Raw genomic sequence first — 15,857 nt, forward strand, 5'->3', positions numbered from 1 at the left:
GGAGCAGCAGGGTGGCAGAGCGAGGAGTTTGTCCTTGAACCAGATACCGACTCCCTATCAATACACTAGTCATATAAAAACATCAATTGAAATGGCACCCGCCGTCAAGAAAAGTGAGCTTCAATAGGTTCATGTCTGAAATTGAAAATATAATTTCCGCATTTTTAAAACGGTACACAAAACGACCTCAACAACCAAATTAAAACACAGAAAGAAATTTCACTGAAAGCAAATTTTATTTGTGAGTTTTGCTTTCAAACTCATCCAAGGGAAGTTACAATTTTTTCAAACATTCTCCCGTCTTCAGCATCTTACATTTCGGTTGAACACTATAAAATGTCACATCTCAAGTGTCACAAATTTAAACAGACAGATTACAAACCAGAGTGAGGCGCAAAAAACAGAATCTTTGTAGTTCAGAGCGAGGAAGGGTTATTAAAATCATAATCCAACTTTGCAACATACCGTAAACGCACATTTTCACGTGCCATTAAATCGTCACCAGCTTGCCCTTTTCGTTGTTTTTCTTTGTTACTCGACTGCTGGGTCTAATTTAATGCTAATCACTGCACAATCAACAATTCTGTTACACATTACATTTGAAGGCATCTATTTATCAGATTGAATGCATCAAAATTGAAGAGAGTTGCCACTCAACTTGACATCAATATTGTAGGTGCAGTAAATGCCAAATTACACAATAGTTAAATCCTTTTTTTATTCATGTACTTAAAGGCACTTTATTATCACACGTTTTATGACACGTAGAGTGAAGATTTGTAAGCATGATGTCACTTAAAGTACATACGAGGGCTCTATATTGTTGTACTAATAATGTTGTAACGATAATGTAATAACTATAAGTAACAGAACTTGAGAAAATAAAGTAAACATGTCTGCCTTAAGATAAAATGTAATAGACCTGTTAATGTAATAAGCAATTTGGGATGTTTCTTATACTTGACCAAGAGGTGCAACAATTAAAAGTTTTTTTTTTTTTTCAATAAGCTTCAATCATTACATTTTTACATAGATAATAGGATTATATTTTACATTTACATTTTTTTTAACCAGGCACATTTGTTTCTGACAGGTTATTACATTATACTTTACAACAAGGAGAAGCTGGCCTCTTACGTTTGGTAAAACAGAGATGAGTAAATCTTTTAATAAAGCCCGAACTAAACCAGATACAGAAGAATCAATCCTCATGTTGCCACCCATCGTCAAATGTTTCTCTGCATTTAGAACGACTGTATTACAGCAAACCTTACTTTGCCTCAGTCGATTCTCAGTATGACAACGTGCGCGTCTTTCATTTTTGTTTTTTTTGCCGTTTCAGAAGTTGACGAGCACACTGACTCATAACATTCTGTGGCGCAATCAGCAGGAATGAGTGCGACCAGTGATGAGCCCATTTACATTTCAATGTTGCCGGGGCGACGGTTGCCCCAGTGATATAGTGCTGAGGTGTCATGCCATGGTAACAACTGCTGGACTGCAGAGGCGTTGTATACACTGCAGGCACTTCGAGGCTGTAAATCACAGCTCTGTTTTTCGGAGGCCTTACAGACGTTTAAATCTGCCCCACTGGACGTCTGTGGTGCACTGAGGGTGGACGTAGGACGCATCGGGGTCCCATCCCAAATGGCCAATGGGATCTTTTGTGATAAATAATTGAGGATCATATTGGTAAACATATTCTACAAGGGGACATTCTGAATGTACAAACTGTTGTTGTTTCTGTTTCCTGTTGTTTAACTGGTTAAAACTAACTCATCTGACTTGACAGTAGTTCATATTAAAAAAACATGCCGTTTTTTTTAAATTTTGTTTTACTTCTATTGTGATAGAATAGGAGAGTGCCTCTCACAAACTCCTTATTTAAGTTTTGCGGCAAAAATCTGCAACACAGCCTTTGGTGGGATACCTTAAAAACCACAATTTTAACATGATGACAAATGAACGCGTGGAATCGTTGCAGATGGGATTCACTAAATGTGCTCTTGGAAAAACTCTGGCCGCTGGAACAATGTGGGAGGGCATCTCAAGAGTGGCTTTGCCGTGTTGATACAACCTCAGCCAACATAATCAGTAACAATGCAGCAAGTGGACAGTAATGCTGAAGACAGGAGAGCAAACACTTTTTTTGTCTGAGGGTCTGGAGTGTTATTGGTGTGTGTGTGTGTGTGTGTGTGTGTGTGTGTGTGTGTGTGTGTGTGCGTGTGTGAGAGATGGGGTCAGATTCGAGTCAGCTGGTGCCAAAAACTGGACGGCATGAAGCTTTCCATCTTGTCTGCGAAGAAACCCAGGGGCGCAAAGAGTGTGCTGAAGAACTGAGAGAGAGAGAGAGAGAGAGAGAGAGAGAGAGAGAAGCAGCATGAGTCTTAAGACCTCTTCCCATTTGTTCTTTATAAGTATAAATTGCTTTTCTCTAAAATGTTATGTCACTCATGCACTATATTCTGTCTCAAAGCCTGAGGTAAAACTTGTGTGTTTCAAAAGGAAGATAAACATTTATATTACAGTTAAGATGCTAAGCACGGTTTGCAATATGTATTTGAGTTGCAGCATGGAAGTTCACGGCTGATTTATACATGCCATCCAGAGTACAGGGATGAGAAAAACAAAGCAGCAATACATCCAAGTATTATCTTTTTTTTTTTTTTTTTTTTTTAAAATGGTGTTTGTGGAAAGTGTTACTCATTTGATTTGGGGATAGACTTTATATTTTCTGACTGTTTACTGATGAGGAGCAATAACGAATTTTACCAAATCGGACAGATACTCATCATACTTAGAACCTAGAAGGAACAGCTCAAACACTAATTTTCATGATTACCAGCAGTGAATATATCCACTCAGATCTACGATTAGGATCTAGGTTATACAATATAATAGGTATGTGTATAATAGAGCATTTCAAATGCACATGTTAGTGATTTAAGGTTGCAAAGTAACTGTGAAACGTCCTCTAAAATATTACAATATGGTTTCTATCTGAAACTACTTGAGGTGTGCTTGATACACTTGACACTTTAATAGCCTCATAAGTGGATGTATCAGCCTGGCTAGACAAGTGCAAATCAAGCACGCCTCTAATCCCATTTAATATATGAAACATAATCAACTGCTACGCGACACATGTCTGCTGTCCGTGAATTAAGGAAAGTCTTGGATCTTCTGTTCACGAGCACCAGATTTAGAGGAATCTGTTTTTCCTCAGAAGGCAGCGAGGACCTCTGTGTTCCTCCCTCACTCGTCTTCATGCACTCCATCTGAACATTACGCAAACCAGGCTAGCCGGGGCTGCTGTTAAAAATCCTATCTGCCCTCGATCTTTCCCATAACAAAAAGGAAGAGCACTAGCTGTTCTCCGTGGCCTTGTTTTTACTACATGTCTATGTAAAGGCAGGCCCTAATAAACAGAGACCATAAACAAAAGATTTCCCAAAGTATGGAGTTTGCCAAACTTGTTAAAAACAGATAACAAACACGTCTATAATAAATAAACAGTCAAAGGAAGCCATGGGCGCATTCAACTGTTCTAAATCTCCAAGGCTGTAAGCTGCACTACTATGTTTGAAATGGAGATAAACTTGCATTATGTGGTCACCGATAGCTTAAGCTGGGCTACAGCTTGTTTTGGCGGGAAGCACAGACTTCACAGGCCTACGACTCCCATGAGCCTCCAGTGTTCCTGACAGGGGGTTTCACAGAGGTCAGGTTACAAACACATGCGTTCAAAACACCGACCCAATCAGAAGATTACCCCGAAGATGCCAGCGGTCGACCAAACTTACATCGATTCATCTGAATCAGCGTCTCTATAAATTGTACAGCAGAACCCTTTGAGATGAAATGTGCGCTTGTAGCTGAAGTACTTACTGCTTTGGCAAAGACACCCATGAGCTCAGGGAACTGATGTGTGAGCATGGCCAGCATGGCGGTGAAGGAGCAAAGGCCTGCTGTGAAGAGGATGAAGAAGGGAAGCTCTTCTTCGGGTACACAGACACCTCGTGGAACGCTGCGGGCAGTGAAATAGGGCACGAAAAAAAGTCAGAGCCAGGGCAGATAAACAACAAAACAAAACAACAATGACGCATTTTGAATAGACGTGGGGTTTAAATAGGGAGAGGATAATGGAGTCAAATTGCGAGCAACTCGGTACATTAATGGACTGCATGTCGGCTAATGTACTTAATAATAATAATAATAATAATAATAATAAGGATAATTGTGTAGCTTACAGGGCAGCAGCTCCCTATCTGCTGTTTCTGTGCATCCTGGGTAGGGGTAGAACAGGTGACCCTTCTCCAGAGGGTAGGGAATTATCCGGAAGGCTGTTAAAGCGGACAGAGGCACAAATTGAGTTAAGATGAATGAAAACAACGAGTGTGACTTAAACAACTGACATAATTTTCAGTAAATCACTGAAGTAGCTAAATACTGTACAGTGACAAGATACTAACACCCGAATGAAACATAACATTCTACCAGTGCTTCGTTTGAGGAATGATCTCATTCTTCTCGGGCTGTACATGACTCACGACGCAACCATTTTAAAAAAAACGAAGCGCAGAAGAAGACACTTTGCGTCTCTGATGGCCCGGCTGTGTTGAAATACTGTTTACGGACGTCTGAGCATGCGTAGAATGGGGCGCATTCACTTTCAATAGAACCCAAAGAGAAAAGTATGATTTTCAAAACTGAAATAAACTCATTTACATGAAATGAAACAAAAACAAAAAAAGCATCACATGCAAAGCATTGGTATTGGATAGAAGTAGTGATAGTGACACATACTGCCCTCCCAGGTGCAGTGGAGTAGGTTTAAGGCTCCCTCGGCCCTCTTCCAGTGCTGCAGGTGGAAGAAGGCGTAGGCGATGGCCTCGCTGTCTCCTCTCTTCAGGATGTGTTCTGGAGGAAGAATCAGACTCTTCATCTCTATAAGTACTGCAGACGGGAAAAGGAAGAAATACACAACGTCTGATCGGTATACAGTGCAGTACCTGAATGCTTTGTGGTCTCCTGACGAAGCCCAACGTTTCTTTCTCAGGCAACCAAACTACAATTTAAGTCCCAGTGAATATTTGCATTCTTCCGTTGAACAGGTGGTGAGAAAGAGGTGCGTTACATTATCTGTGCTAGGTGAGGGCTCGGCAACTGTTCACGGAAGTTCTTGCCCCCTTGTGGTTAAATACGAATTAATGGTTTCATTCACACCTACTTCTTGTTTCTCAGTCAGCACTTTACTTAGAATGATATTGGGCAATTCCCCCTGGCCAAGTCCTTGGTGGCTGAAAAAAATATTTTCTACATGCGAGGTATTTGTTGACAGACATATTTTGCAATTGTTCAAAATGGGGGGAGTGAGGGGGGGGACACACTTTCCAAAGCTCTCAGAGTGTGTGTTATTGTTACAGTACATTCATTCCATGAATGTGCAACACCCCCCTTCCCCATGCTCGCCCCTCCTCTCTTTCCCTACTGTGTAAGTTGGTCCCAGTGAGTCAGTCGGTTCGCCGTGCTGACAAAGGCCCACATCCCAGAGTTACGCCTATAGAACAGGTATGCTTTCCTGGAGTAACAGCAAGCAAGCATCTCAAAATAACAACACAAGCATATTGTGTTCTGTTTTTTCTGTTATATCTATATATATATTTATTTTTTTTCATATTCAGACCAAGCTCTGTCCATGGATAAGTCATTTATAGGTGTATGCTGATTTGATGACATCCCACTCTATATACTTTATGTCTGTGGTGCCCAGTGTGCCAAGGGTCTGTGTTAAACAAAACCCAAGTGCGGGGCTGTGGGCCCCCCTGGGCTGGATTCCCAGGCGGCCAGCTTCACAGCGCTGTGGATCTCAGACTGACACTTTGGGAAGGTTACCCCACAGCTAATCCTGTCTAATCCCCTCCATGGTCACAGGCTCAGCCATCCATCCATCCATCTAGCCAGCCAGCCAGCCAGACAGAGCATGCTGCTTCACCCATGTCCCCCTGCCTTGCCCTCTTCCTCCACTCTCACCCTCATGATCCCAGCCTGCCCCCGGACCCGGCTCATCCCCGGTTATCTGTCTTCTGCAAATGTCAGCCATGTCGATGTCGCCACTCTGCTTTCTCGACCTCATTGCTGAACTGTGGCCAATATTCATAAACATATTTACGTATAGTGTGTTCAATGCAGACAGTTTGCCAGGCCCGCCTCAGCCCTCTGATGTGTGCTCCTCACTCGCCACCTCCTGACTCGGACTAAAAGCTCAATCGAGCACGCAACCAGCCAACAGGTGTGAACACCACTCCTCACTTCATGCGTCCGTTCCCGCAGGCGGTCACGTCTTCTCGCCTCTTCTCTTTCTCACATCCTCTGTAGCCGCTACAACGCTTGGCAGCTCAACCAGAAGCTGCGTGTTTGACCCTCTCACTTATCCTGTCGGACTTACTTAAAATCAGCTCTCTCTGCTCCGGCCGAGACATTTGAGTGTCCGCCTTCATCCTCCTCACAAATTTGGGCCTCCTTTTTTTTCCCCCCGAGCACAAACCTTTCACCATCCTCTACTCCCCACATTTTGTATTCATTGTATGAGAACACTTAGGGACACGCGTGAAGCCTGTCGAGTAGGAAGGTGATCTTAATTTGGGGCCCAATCTCGCATTTACAGATTTGATCGTTTTTGGCAATCTGACAGCGAGCCAATTTATCATTTTGGGTCAACTGGGATATATTACAGATGTACACATATTAGTAGCTCCATATCATTCTGTTGCTGATAATGAATGAGCAGGACATGGCACTCATGTAGATCTGGGTCCTCTGTGGTTTAAGATTAACCATTTAGAGAGGCTGGCTGCTCAGCTGTCCTTCCCTGCATGCCACGGCATTAGAACTGGTGACACCTCAGTCCTCTGTGCTGGCCGACCAAACCCCCCCCCCCCCCCCCCCCCTCGTTCCTCGGTCCGCTTCTCCACTCCCTTTCGCCTCTTTGATGAAGGGATTGAGTTTCATGTGTTCTCCTTTTATCCCTGGGTAGTCATAAGCCCAGAGCATAACTCATAAACTGCCTTCTGATTCTAATCTGCAGCACTTTGTTTCTCACAATGGGACACACAGGCAACAATGACATCAGCCTACTAGTTGCTCTATAAAAGGCCAGACAAACATACACTTTCACACAGTGAAAGAACAAAAAAAACAAAAGAAAAACAGGTGTTACAGATTAAGAATTCCATAGTCAGTAAAAACAGCTACTCGTTACTCCAACCGCTACTGAGGACAGTGGCAGATAACTCTGTGTTTATTCCAAAGTAGGACAGGATGAGGCAATTCCTTAAGACTCTCTTTGCCTTGTCTGAATCGAACCCCATCCATCTTCATTTAAAACAAACCCACGACTGCTGCTCCGTCTCAAATTACAAACCAAAAAGCCAATTTCAGGAGGTAAACTTAGCAACGGCCTGCCTTTCTGAGTCTTGACGGGCCATCTATGAGAAGATGTCAACCAGAATGGGGTGGGATGAAAAACCGCCTTCCAAAGTGGAGTAAACTAGCAAGGTAGATGGGATCGGGTCATCCAGACTGCCTCCAAATGAACGCGTGCAGACCAAAGTGGTGCGAAATGTAAATGTACAACAGATTCAGAGAGCAGCAACACTTGATCAGCTGTCCAAGCATCCGGCAAACTGTCAGTTTCTTAACCACTGGCGGGTGGGAAGGCTGACTGGAGTGGACAGACAGATGGAGAAAAAGGGTGGCGGAGGAGGAGGACAAACAGAGAAAGACAAGGAGGAGGGGAGAAAAATAGAAGGGGGGTAAATAGGGGCGAGATGGAGAGCTGCTGAGGGTAAGGGGTCGTGTGCACTGAAACAGACTGCATGTGGGGGTTTCGTGTAGCTTTTTGAGCAGTTTGAATGAACTCATGTGACGAAGCCTCGTGTGATATTCATTCATAATCTCCTCGGCGTGCTTGATAACACACCCACACACTGAATGTGACCTAACATTGTTTCTTTATTGGCTCCACTTGTCCATTGGTTTTTTCTTTTTTCTTCCTTTTCTCTTTCCAGCATTTACTTCATTCAACACTCTTTTGGCCTTTCTATAGCAACACAAACCCAAACAGACAAGTGTTGTTATAAAGCATTATGAATATTAATGAGTGTATATAAAAATGTAAGTATATAGTACTATAAGCTGATCATAACACATTACAAGTATTTCACATTATAGACAAGGGCGTCATAGAAGGTGTTATCTTTAGTTCTTATCTACAAGGAAAATACATTTCTTGAAATAATGCAGTGTAAAATCATTTATTTTGACGGTACTGAATAATGGATTGATCACAGATTAAAGTATTCTTTAGTTGAAGCCCTACATGTACACAATGGTGTAATTTCCTTGGACAAGACTACAGTATTAAGCACTAGGGAACTTTCAGATAAAGCCCTTCTTAACAGAAGGCCAGCCCGCGTGTCGAAAAAGGACACAGTCACAGGTGCACTCATCATGCCAGACAACACAAAGCAACAACCCGCCTCTCGTCCTTCCCCACTGTTACATCTTCACATGCAGCGAGGCAAAAATCGTAACACAACTCTGTTAGGAGGCCTGAGCAAGTACCAGATGCCAGTCAAATGCTGAAAGACGAGCAGAGCAATAACCCTCTGTGAAAGGTGTGTTACAAATGACCTAAAGTTGACAGTGGTGGCCAACATCAGACTCTCTGTTTGGCTCAAACAGGCGATGGGGGAACATGAGAGGATAAGAAACAGGATGAGGGTACGTGATGAGAGGAGAGAGGATGGGCTCAGTGGGGAGGGAGCAGTTGGAGAGACATTGAAAATGAGGGCCCTCACTTTAAAAATCAAAGGCTGGATCAAAGTGCTGACACACACACACACACACACACACACACACACACACACACACACACACCACACACACACACACACACACACACACACACACACACACACACACACCACACACACTCTATCTCTCTCACACACACACACACACACACACACACACACACACACACACACACACACACACACAGAGAGAGAGAGATGAAACAACACCACACTACAAAGGCTAATGTGAGAGAAACCTTTGCTGCAACTAGTTGTGTGTGCGTGTGTGACATTGAATCCTGTGGGAACTGAAGGGAAAGACCAGAGAGATATCCAGTTGTAGTCCTGTGTTCTTTCTGGTTTGGTTGGACAGAGAACTGCTCTGCACTGGCAACAATCTGTTATATGTTTATCTTGGCACCCAAATGTGAAATCCAAGCTACACGACTAATACACATAACGTGTGTATTATTCCAAAAATCCATCTTGTACCAGTAGTTAATAATGAGGGTGATTGTGTCCTTTAAATATACAAGTATATACTATCCCTTATAATTGTATAGAATTGATTAATACTAAATACAATAATCACCCGAATTACTGAAATATAGAAGTAATAGACACAGATGCACAAAAGCTATAAGGTCCTAAGCTGGCAAGTCAGGTGTGACCAAATGAATTAAGAGCTAAGTATTACTAGCTAAGACCTACACTGACACCTGCTGTTAATACACTATGCAGCAGTTCTGGGTGGAAGAGACTCTCTCTGTAAGTCTGCTACTGCTGATGACATAATTACCCATAATATTGTCTGACTGATGGTTTACCTGTCTGCCTGTTTTTCCTGTTTGTTCTGCTTGTGACCTTGATTGATGCATGGCAGACATGCGAGACCTGTGTGATCAGACTAAATATAGAAATAATATATTTTGTCTGATCAGACTAAATATATTATTTCTATATTTAGTCTGATCAGACAGACTCATGTGCAGCATAGCAGCTACGTGGAAGGAAATATACTGAAATGCATACATTTGAATGAGAGTGTGGAAATAAAACTGGAAACACGCAGCCCGAACAGAGGACCATTTCAAAAACAAGTCGTGGTAATTGTGGAACAGGAACAAGCACTCCATTATGAGATCAATGGTTTTTCGCGCTACTCAATTATTATTAGCCAAATAACTGACCTTTGGCACATGTGGATTGAACTCAACAGCTCTGTGTATGGCCTCCACAGCATTCATCTCCGCTGTGCTTAGCCCTCGCCGTGACGCGGCCTCTGGAGAGAACCTGAGACCAACGAAACATGTTTAAGAGATACTCATGTTGGATTGTATGCACGGCTCAAAAGATATTTAAAACCAAATGAACCGATATGGACACGTACTTATCCGATACAGCTCGTGCTTTCAACAGTGCAGATGTGTAGCATATAGTGGCTGATTTTGGCAAGCTGATGTCTATGACGGAAGAAGAAATTGGGGACATGCGACACGTGTCATACATTTTCAAGATCAATTCGATGACACCGAGCGTAGCTCTGTCCAAAAACAATATGATGACGTAAAAAAACATTGTTAAAGACATTTGTATTGCTTTCAGTGTTACCATCATATTTGGCAAGGACTGCTTGGACATCGGCATATGCCTGAAGCTCTAGAAGTGCCTCCAAGAGGTTTTCATGTATATTTAACATTCCCAAAAGAGGGAACTCCTTCATTAACTGTAAAGAGAAAAAATACCATACATTAACAAAACAGTAGTATTATTGTGCTGCCTTTGTTTTAAATACAGTAAAAATGTTGCCTCTGTCACTCAGTTGCAGGCGTAATTGCACAAATCGCACACCATAGAAGGAAGTCCCGTTTTTGACATAAACTCACATCTCTCATCATTTTCACCGCTTCTTTAATCCGGCCCAGCTTGCGTGCACACATTGCCAGTCTACGTTTAATGTACACCAGTAAGTTGATATCTTTTCCAGCTGTGGATGGCAAAAAGAGAATATGAGCCATTTAATGCATCATGTATAATACAACTTCTCACTTGTGCAGAGGAAAAGCATTGAGTATTGATGGAAAATACATACACTTGGGATGACATTCCCGATCACAGGTAGGTGTGAACAGATGTGGTCTATTCTATTTATAGCACAATTCGTGGAGTAGTTATTCCTCAACTAGTTAGCTATCTTCCTGCTACTGTGCCTCACGGTTCAGTCATTGTGAAAACTTTATGCAAATTCAAATCCATTCTTACCAATACTTAGTGCTTTTTTGAAGAGGCGCTCAGCTTCTGTGATGGTTGTGGCTTCTTCTTCTGCTAAAAGCACATAGGCTGCAGCACATCTGCACACAAATGTAATGTTTGCATGCACATGAAAAACGTAACACAATCAAGTCGATAATTTGAGTATGAAAGCACCCATAAAAAGGCTAGAATATGATGAAGTTAATGTATATGTGCTTGTAACTAAAGCAAGCACAATCACCGAAAGTTGCTTTGAGTATTCACGTTTAACTGCATTACCATGGTTTAAAAAGTTACAGTATTGTGTTTATAGATACAGTATTTAAGGAGAAAATATGTAACTGTGTAAGAGCAGGACTCACTCGTGGTTCATTTCTATGGCCTGGTAAGCTGCTCTGATCCTGGCTTGAGGATTTCTCTCCCTCCAGGCTTTCTGCATCACTGTTGAGACAGGTTTCGACGTATTACAGATGAGACCGTACAACATATTTAATTGCAGGTGTCCATGTCGAAAAGCACGAAAAACATACATATTGACTAAATTGGGGAGTTAGTCTGTATTTGATTAAAACACTCACCAGCATCTTCTGGTCTTAACTGCGGAGTGTCTCCTGTGAAGAAGGTCTGGTGGTCTTGAGCAGACAGGTTCATATCATAGTATGTTAAGGGCTCCTTCCCGGTTACCCAGGTGTACCTGTAGTGTAAGATATAAACATTTATTAAATGAAATTAAACCAAACTCCCCTTCACCAAAGTCCCAAAGTATTTGGGACTTTGACATTATGAACCATCTTGTTTAAGTACTATTAGAATCCTTCTTCTCAGCTAAATAAATATCTGAGTCACACATACCTGTTGTATTCTGCTCCTCTGAACAGATTCAAAGGGTTCCTCCAGACCTTACACTCTACCGAAAAAAAGATTGTGTTATTAGTGCTTGTGGTATAATGAGTAGCATTGCTGTTATAGCTTGTATTATATACGTATCTACCTGAAACACTGGGCCTCGGCTCTGCCTCTCCATTAACTGATGCAAAGAGGCCAGTCGTGGAGCTGCTCTCCACTCCACCCAGAAGAGGACGCAAGTGACTCACTGACACTTGTTCAATGAACGAGGTACCATATTTACGAAAATACCACCATTCAAATATCTGCAGGGAGAACACACACGGTGAAACATGCTTCACAAAAAGTAAATGATTAGACAAAAAGTTATATCTTAGTGGTAATTTCCATCACATCACTAGACCAGTGGTTCATTTTTCTGCCATAACCCCATTTGGAAGCTTAAACAAATGTATTTCACTTAAACTCTGTCCAAACTGCCAAAACAACACAAAAAGCTCTGTATATATAATCACAATGAATTTAAGAGCAAGAGAGGCTAATAATTTTGTTCAAAAAGTGCCAATTTTGTTTGTCAAAAATGTGTCCTTCTTGTACATTACATGGCATTTTCCGCTCTGCATACGACTTGCTAACATGAATCAATACAACCGTGCCAACATGAGAGCACTCGTGTTTGTTTAATGCTTCAAAATTATTCAAATAATTAAACTTGTCTCCCTTTCGGCTTTGCAGTTTAGGAACCACTGCCATGTGTTTACCAACATGATGTTGCATTACAGCCTTGAATTCAATAGTGACCCTTCTCTAAAACTAGGCTTCCACCCACATGTGTCTAATCTTGGATTCCTGAATACAAATTTGAAATTTAGGACAAGGTTATAGAAACTTGTATCTACCAAGAGGCCGACAAGCAAATATCATTTTTGCAAAGGGGTGACTATTTAACATGTATTGGACGGTGTGAGGATAAGTCGATAACTCACAAGGATGAGTCCAGAGATGAGAGAAGAGGTTCCAGTGAGAGCCACATAGAATTTGGGGGTCAGTGTATTCAAAAACACTGAGGCTGAAAGGAGGAGAGGAGGGGGGAAGGGACAGTCAGGTTGGTGTCACAATGCAACCAGAACTGAGAGAAGTTAATGTCCACTGCTGTGACCATGCACACAAAAAACAGAATAAAAACAAACAGTGGGAGTGGGTCTCGTGCATCTTGATTACACGAGGACCAATAAGCAGCTTACTTGGTAATAAAACAATAAACTATCGCACTATGAATGCATAGAATAAACACAGCCTGCGGACAGAACGTAACATCACAAAGAGCAGACAATAAACATGTAAAAACTCAATTTAAATAGAACCGGAAAGTCGCCACTATTTGTGCCTGAATGAGTCCGAAACCGAACTGTCAAACCAAGAGCTCGCGCTCGCTGTCAGCTAAAGCTAACAATAGCTAGCTAGCAGTTGCATTAATTCACCCGAGGTAAGAGATTCCTGCAGTTTCAGCGGGCTCCACAGGACGTATATCATGATCAGCACCATGCCGAACCAAATGAAGCACACGTAGGTCCATGACCAAGAGAGCCACGACTTTAATTTCTCTGTAAATCCGAGAGATTGGGGATTACTGCCAGCGGTGTCCTCCATGTTTCTCCGGATGCCTGTAAACAGAGGAGTCACGTGATCGAGAAGGAAGATGACTTCTATTTTGAAATCCGTACAAAGATCCGTTTCCGGGGTGGAGGAAAAAAATATATAAGTATATTTATGTACACGAATAGTGTCGTTTACTCATCATCCAAACATAAATAATTAGTTGTATACAAATGGCTTGCAGTTGAGTTGGATATAAATCAAAGCTTATGTCTGGCTTTAGAAACTAAGTGATACAAATGTCCCAAACATGTGATGGTGCCCAATCTAGAATATTTAATCAACGAAGTGAATAATTTCGTTAATCAGTTTAGTAATACAAGTAAGTAACCCATTGTATTTGAGTGAGTAGGACTGTAACTATCTATTTGTTGTGCTACTTAATAGGATACAGCGTATGCATTAAAAGAAACTCTAAAATAGTGCAATTCATCGTGCAATTCCCCCCTATATAAAAAAAATGAATGCTATTTATCAATCTAGCTTATTTTGGTGTGAGTTGGAGATATTGGGAGTTGAGATTTCTGCCTGATGGTACTTAGCTCGCTCTAGTGTTTTTTTTTGGCGCTTTGAGACAAGGCCATGAATATTAATGTTTGGGGTAAGTAATTAGTGAGTGATGGTGAGAAGTACTTCTTCCATTCTCCTTTTAGTGTTACAGCTTCAGGTAACAATTATCCAGATTTTGTATTATTATTTTGTTTAATCAATATAGCATTTATTTTGAAAAAATATAATAAATATATAAGATAAGATAAGATATTACTTTATTCATCCCCAGGGGGGCATTTAGTGAAGCAACAGCAAACATGTTTACATATATACAATACAATAAAATAAAATAATATTACATTTACATTAAATATAATGATATTCAATAGAGAAAATCTTCCCATTTTAGAAGCTGGAGCCGATGATGTTTGGCATATTTGTTCAATAAGAGATTAACTATTGATTATTCAATTTGTTTTCTGCTGATCAAGTAATCCATTCGTTATATCAGCATAGGCCTTCTGATGGAAACCCTTCACACCTCATTTTAGCCTGTGCTACTATTCCTGACCAGTAGGTGGAGCTATAACAACATTAATGCATTCACTTCTGATGCCATCTACTGACTGCAGGTGGAGACACAACTATCAGTTTTCTTTACTTCCCCTACTCTCTGAATACATTCAAATATCTTAGAAATTCATGTTTTCAGCCATGTGCTCATTCATTTTAAGCTCCTTCTTTCATAACCAAACTAATTTTGCAGGCCTCATCTAAAGATCCAAATGCTCTGGCCTCGTTCAAACTGCCAAATCATTGTACATATACAGTGTAGGCTACTCCCTCTTCCTGTGATTTACATAACCATAGATGTGTTGTCAAAAATAAATAATTTAGTAATATTGTTGCTAAAAGGTATACATATATTTTCGGATTTATACCACCCGCAGCACTTCTCACCTGGTGCAATTGACTCACATCCCAACAGTGCAAGAATACATGTGATTTGTTGGAGAGCATTTTAGTTGGAGGTTACAGCCACTGAATGACAGAGCCAGATTTGGTCGTGCTCACACATGCCCTTGGGTGTTTTCTGCCTGATGCTGATGGACAAGCACACGCAGGGTTAAAGGCCTGTCATATAAATCAGGTACAATCACTTTAGAGGTGAAAACATGCATGATGCCACTGACAGGGAGGAAGAGTTGGGAAAAGAAAGGAAGACTAAAAGAGGAATAACAGAGGTCTGTAGTTATCGGGGGTGTATAGCACAACCTGCATGTCTGAATGTATTCCAAGCTGAAATGATATTTCCAAATGACCTCTGCTCAGTGACTCATTCTTTGATAAAACATACATGTAGCTTCCTGGAATATATCAGATAAACAGTGTTATCTTCTCATGTATTTACACTGCACACCTACTATCAGTTACATTGGGACTATACAGTCAAATACGACTTAGATGAGTGCAAGGACATTTGCTGAATTTCTGTATCCATCGTAATCATTTCTTAAGTATTTAGTAGTTTACTCAATTGCAAATATAAAACACAAGATGTATATAAAAATTGCAAGCAATGGACATTAAGTGTGAGATGACCTGAACACAATCGGTCAGCCAGTGTCCAGCCACGCAGAAGCAATATCTCTCATCATTCTGCAGTCACCTGTATACTTAAGGTTCATTTACAATTTCACGTCTCGCATCCATCCAGCCATTCTGGACTTCGTGTTCTGTTTATGTAGTTTC

At 41.3% G+C, this 15,857-nt stretch overlaps 1 protein-coding gene across 1 annotated transcript; it reads right to left on the bottom strand.

Annotated features, from left to right (window-relative positions):
- Positions 1-1,324: 1,324 nt before the first annotated feature.
- Positions 1,325-13,634, bottom strand: LOC117730803 (suppressor of tumorigenicity 7 protein-like). The gene is given in 16 exon segments (XM_034532795.1): positions 1,325-2,336; positions 3,889-3,998; positions 4,001-4,027; positions 4,251-4,343; positions 4,807-4,956; positions 10,045-10,151; positions 10,249-10,321; positions 10,470-10,584; positions 10,745-10,845; positions 11,121-11,209; positions 11,474-11,552; positions 11,690-11,805; positions 11,964-12,018; positions 12,103-12,262; positions 12,944-13,026; positions 13,439-13,634. Coding segments are annotated over 16 exon segments (1,623 nt in total). The 5' UTR covers positions 13,608-13,634; the 3' UTR covers positions 1,325-2,240.
- Between the last annotated feature and the right edge of the window lie 2,223 nt (positions 13,635-15,857).

Source organism: Cyclopterus lumpus, chromosome 5 (assembly GCF_009769545.1).
Source record: "Cyclopterus lumpus isolate fCycLum1 chromosome 5, fCycLum1.pri, whole genome shotgun sequence".
Lineage (NCBI taxonomy): Eukaryota > Metazoa > Chordata > Actinopteri > Perciformes > Cyclopteridae > Cyclopterus > Cyclopterus lumpus.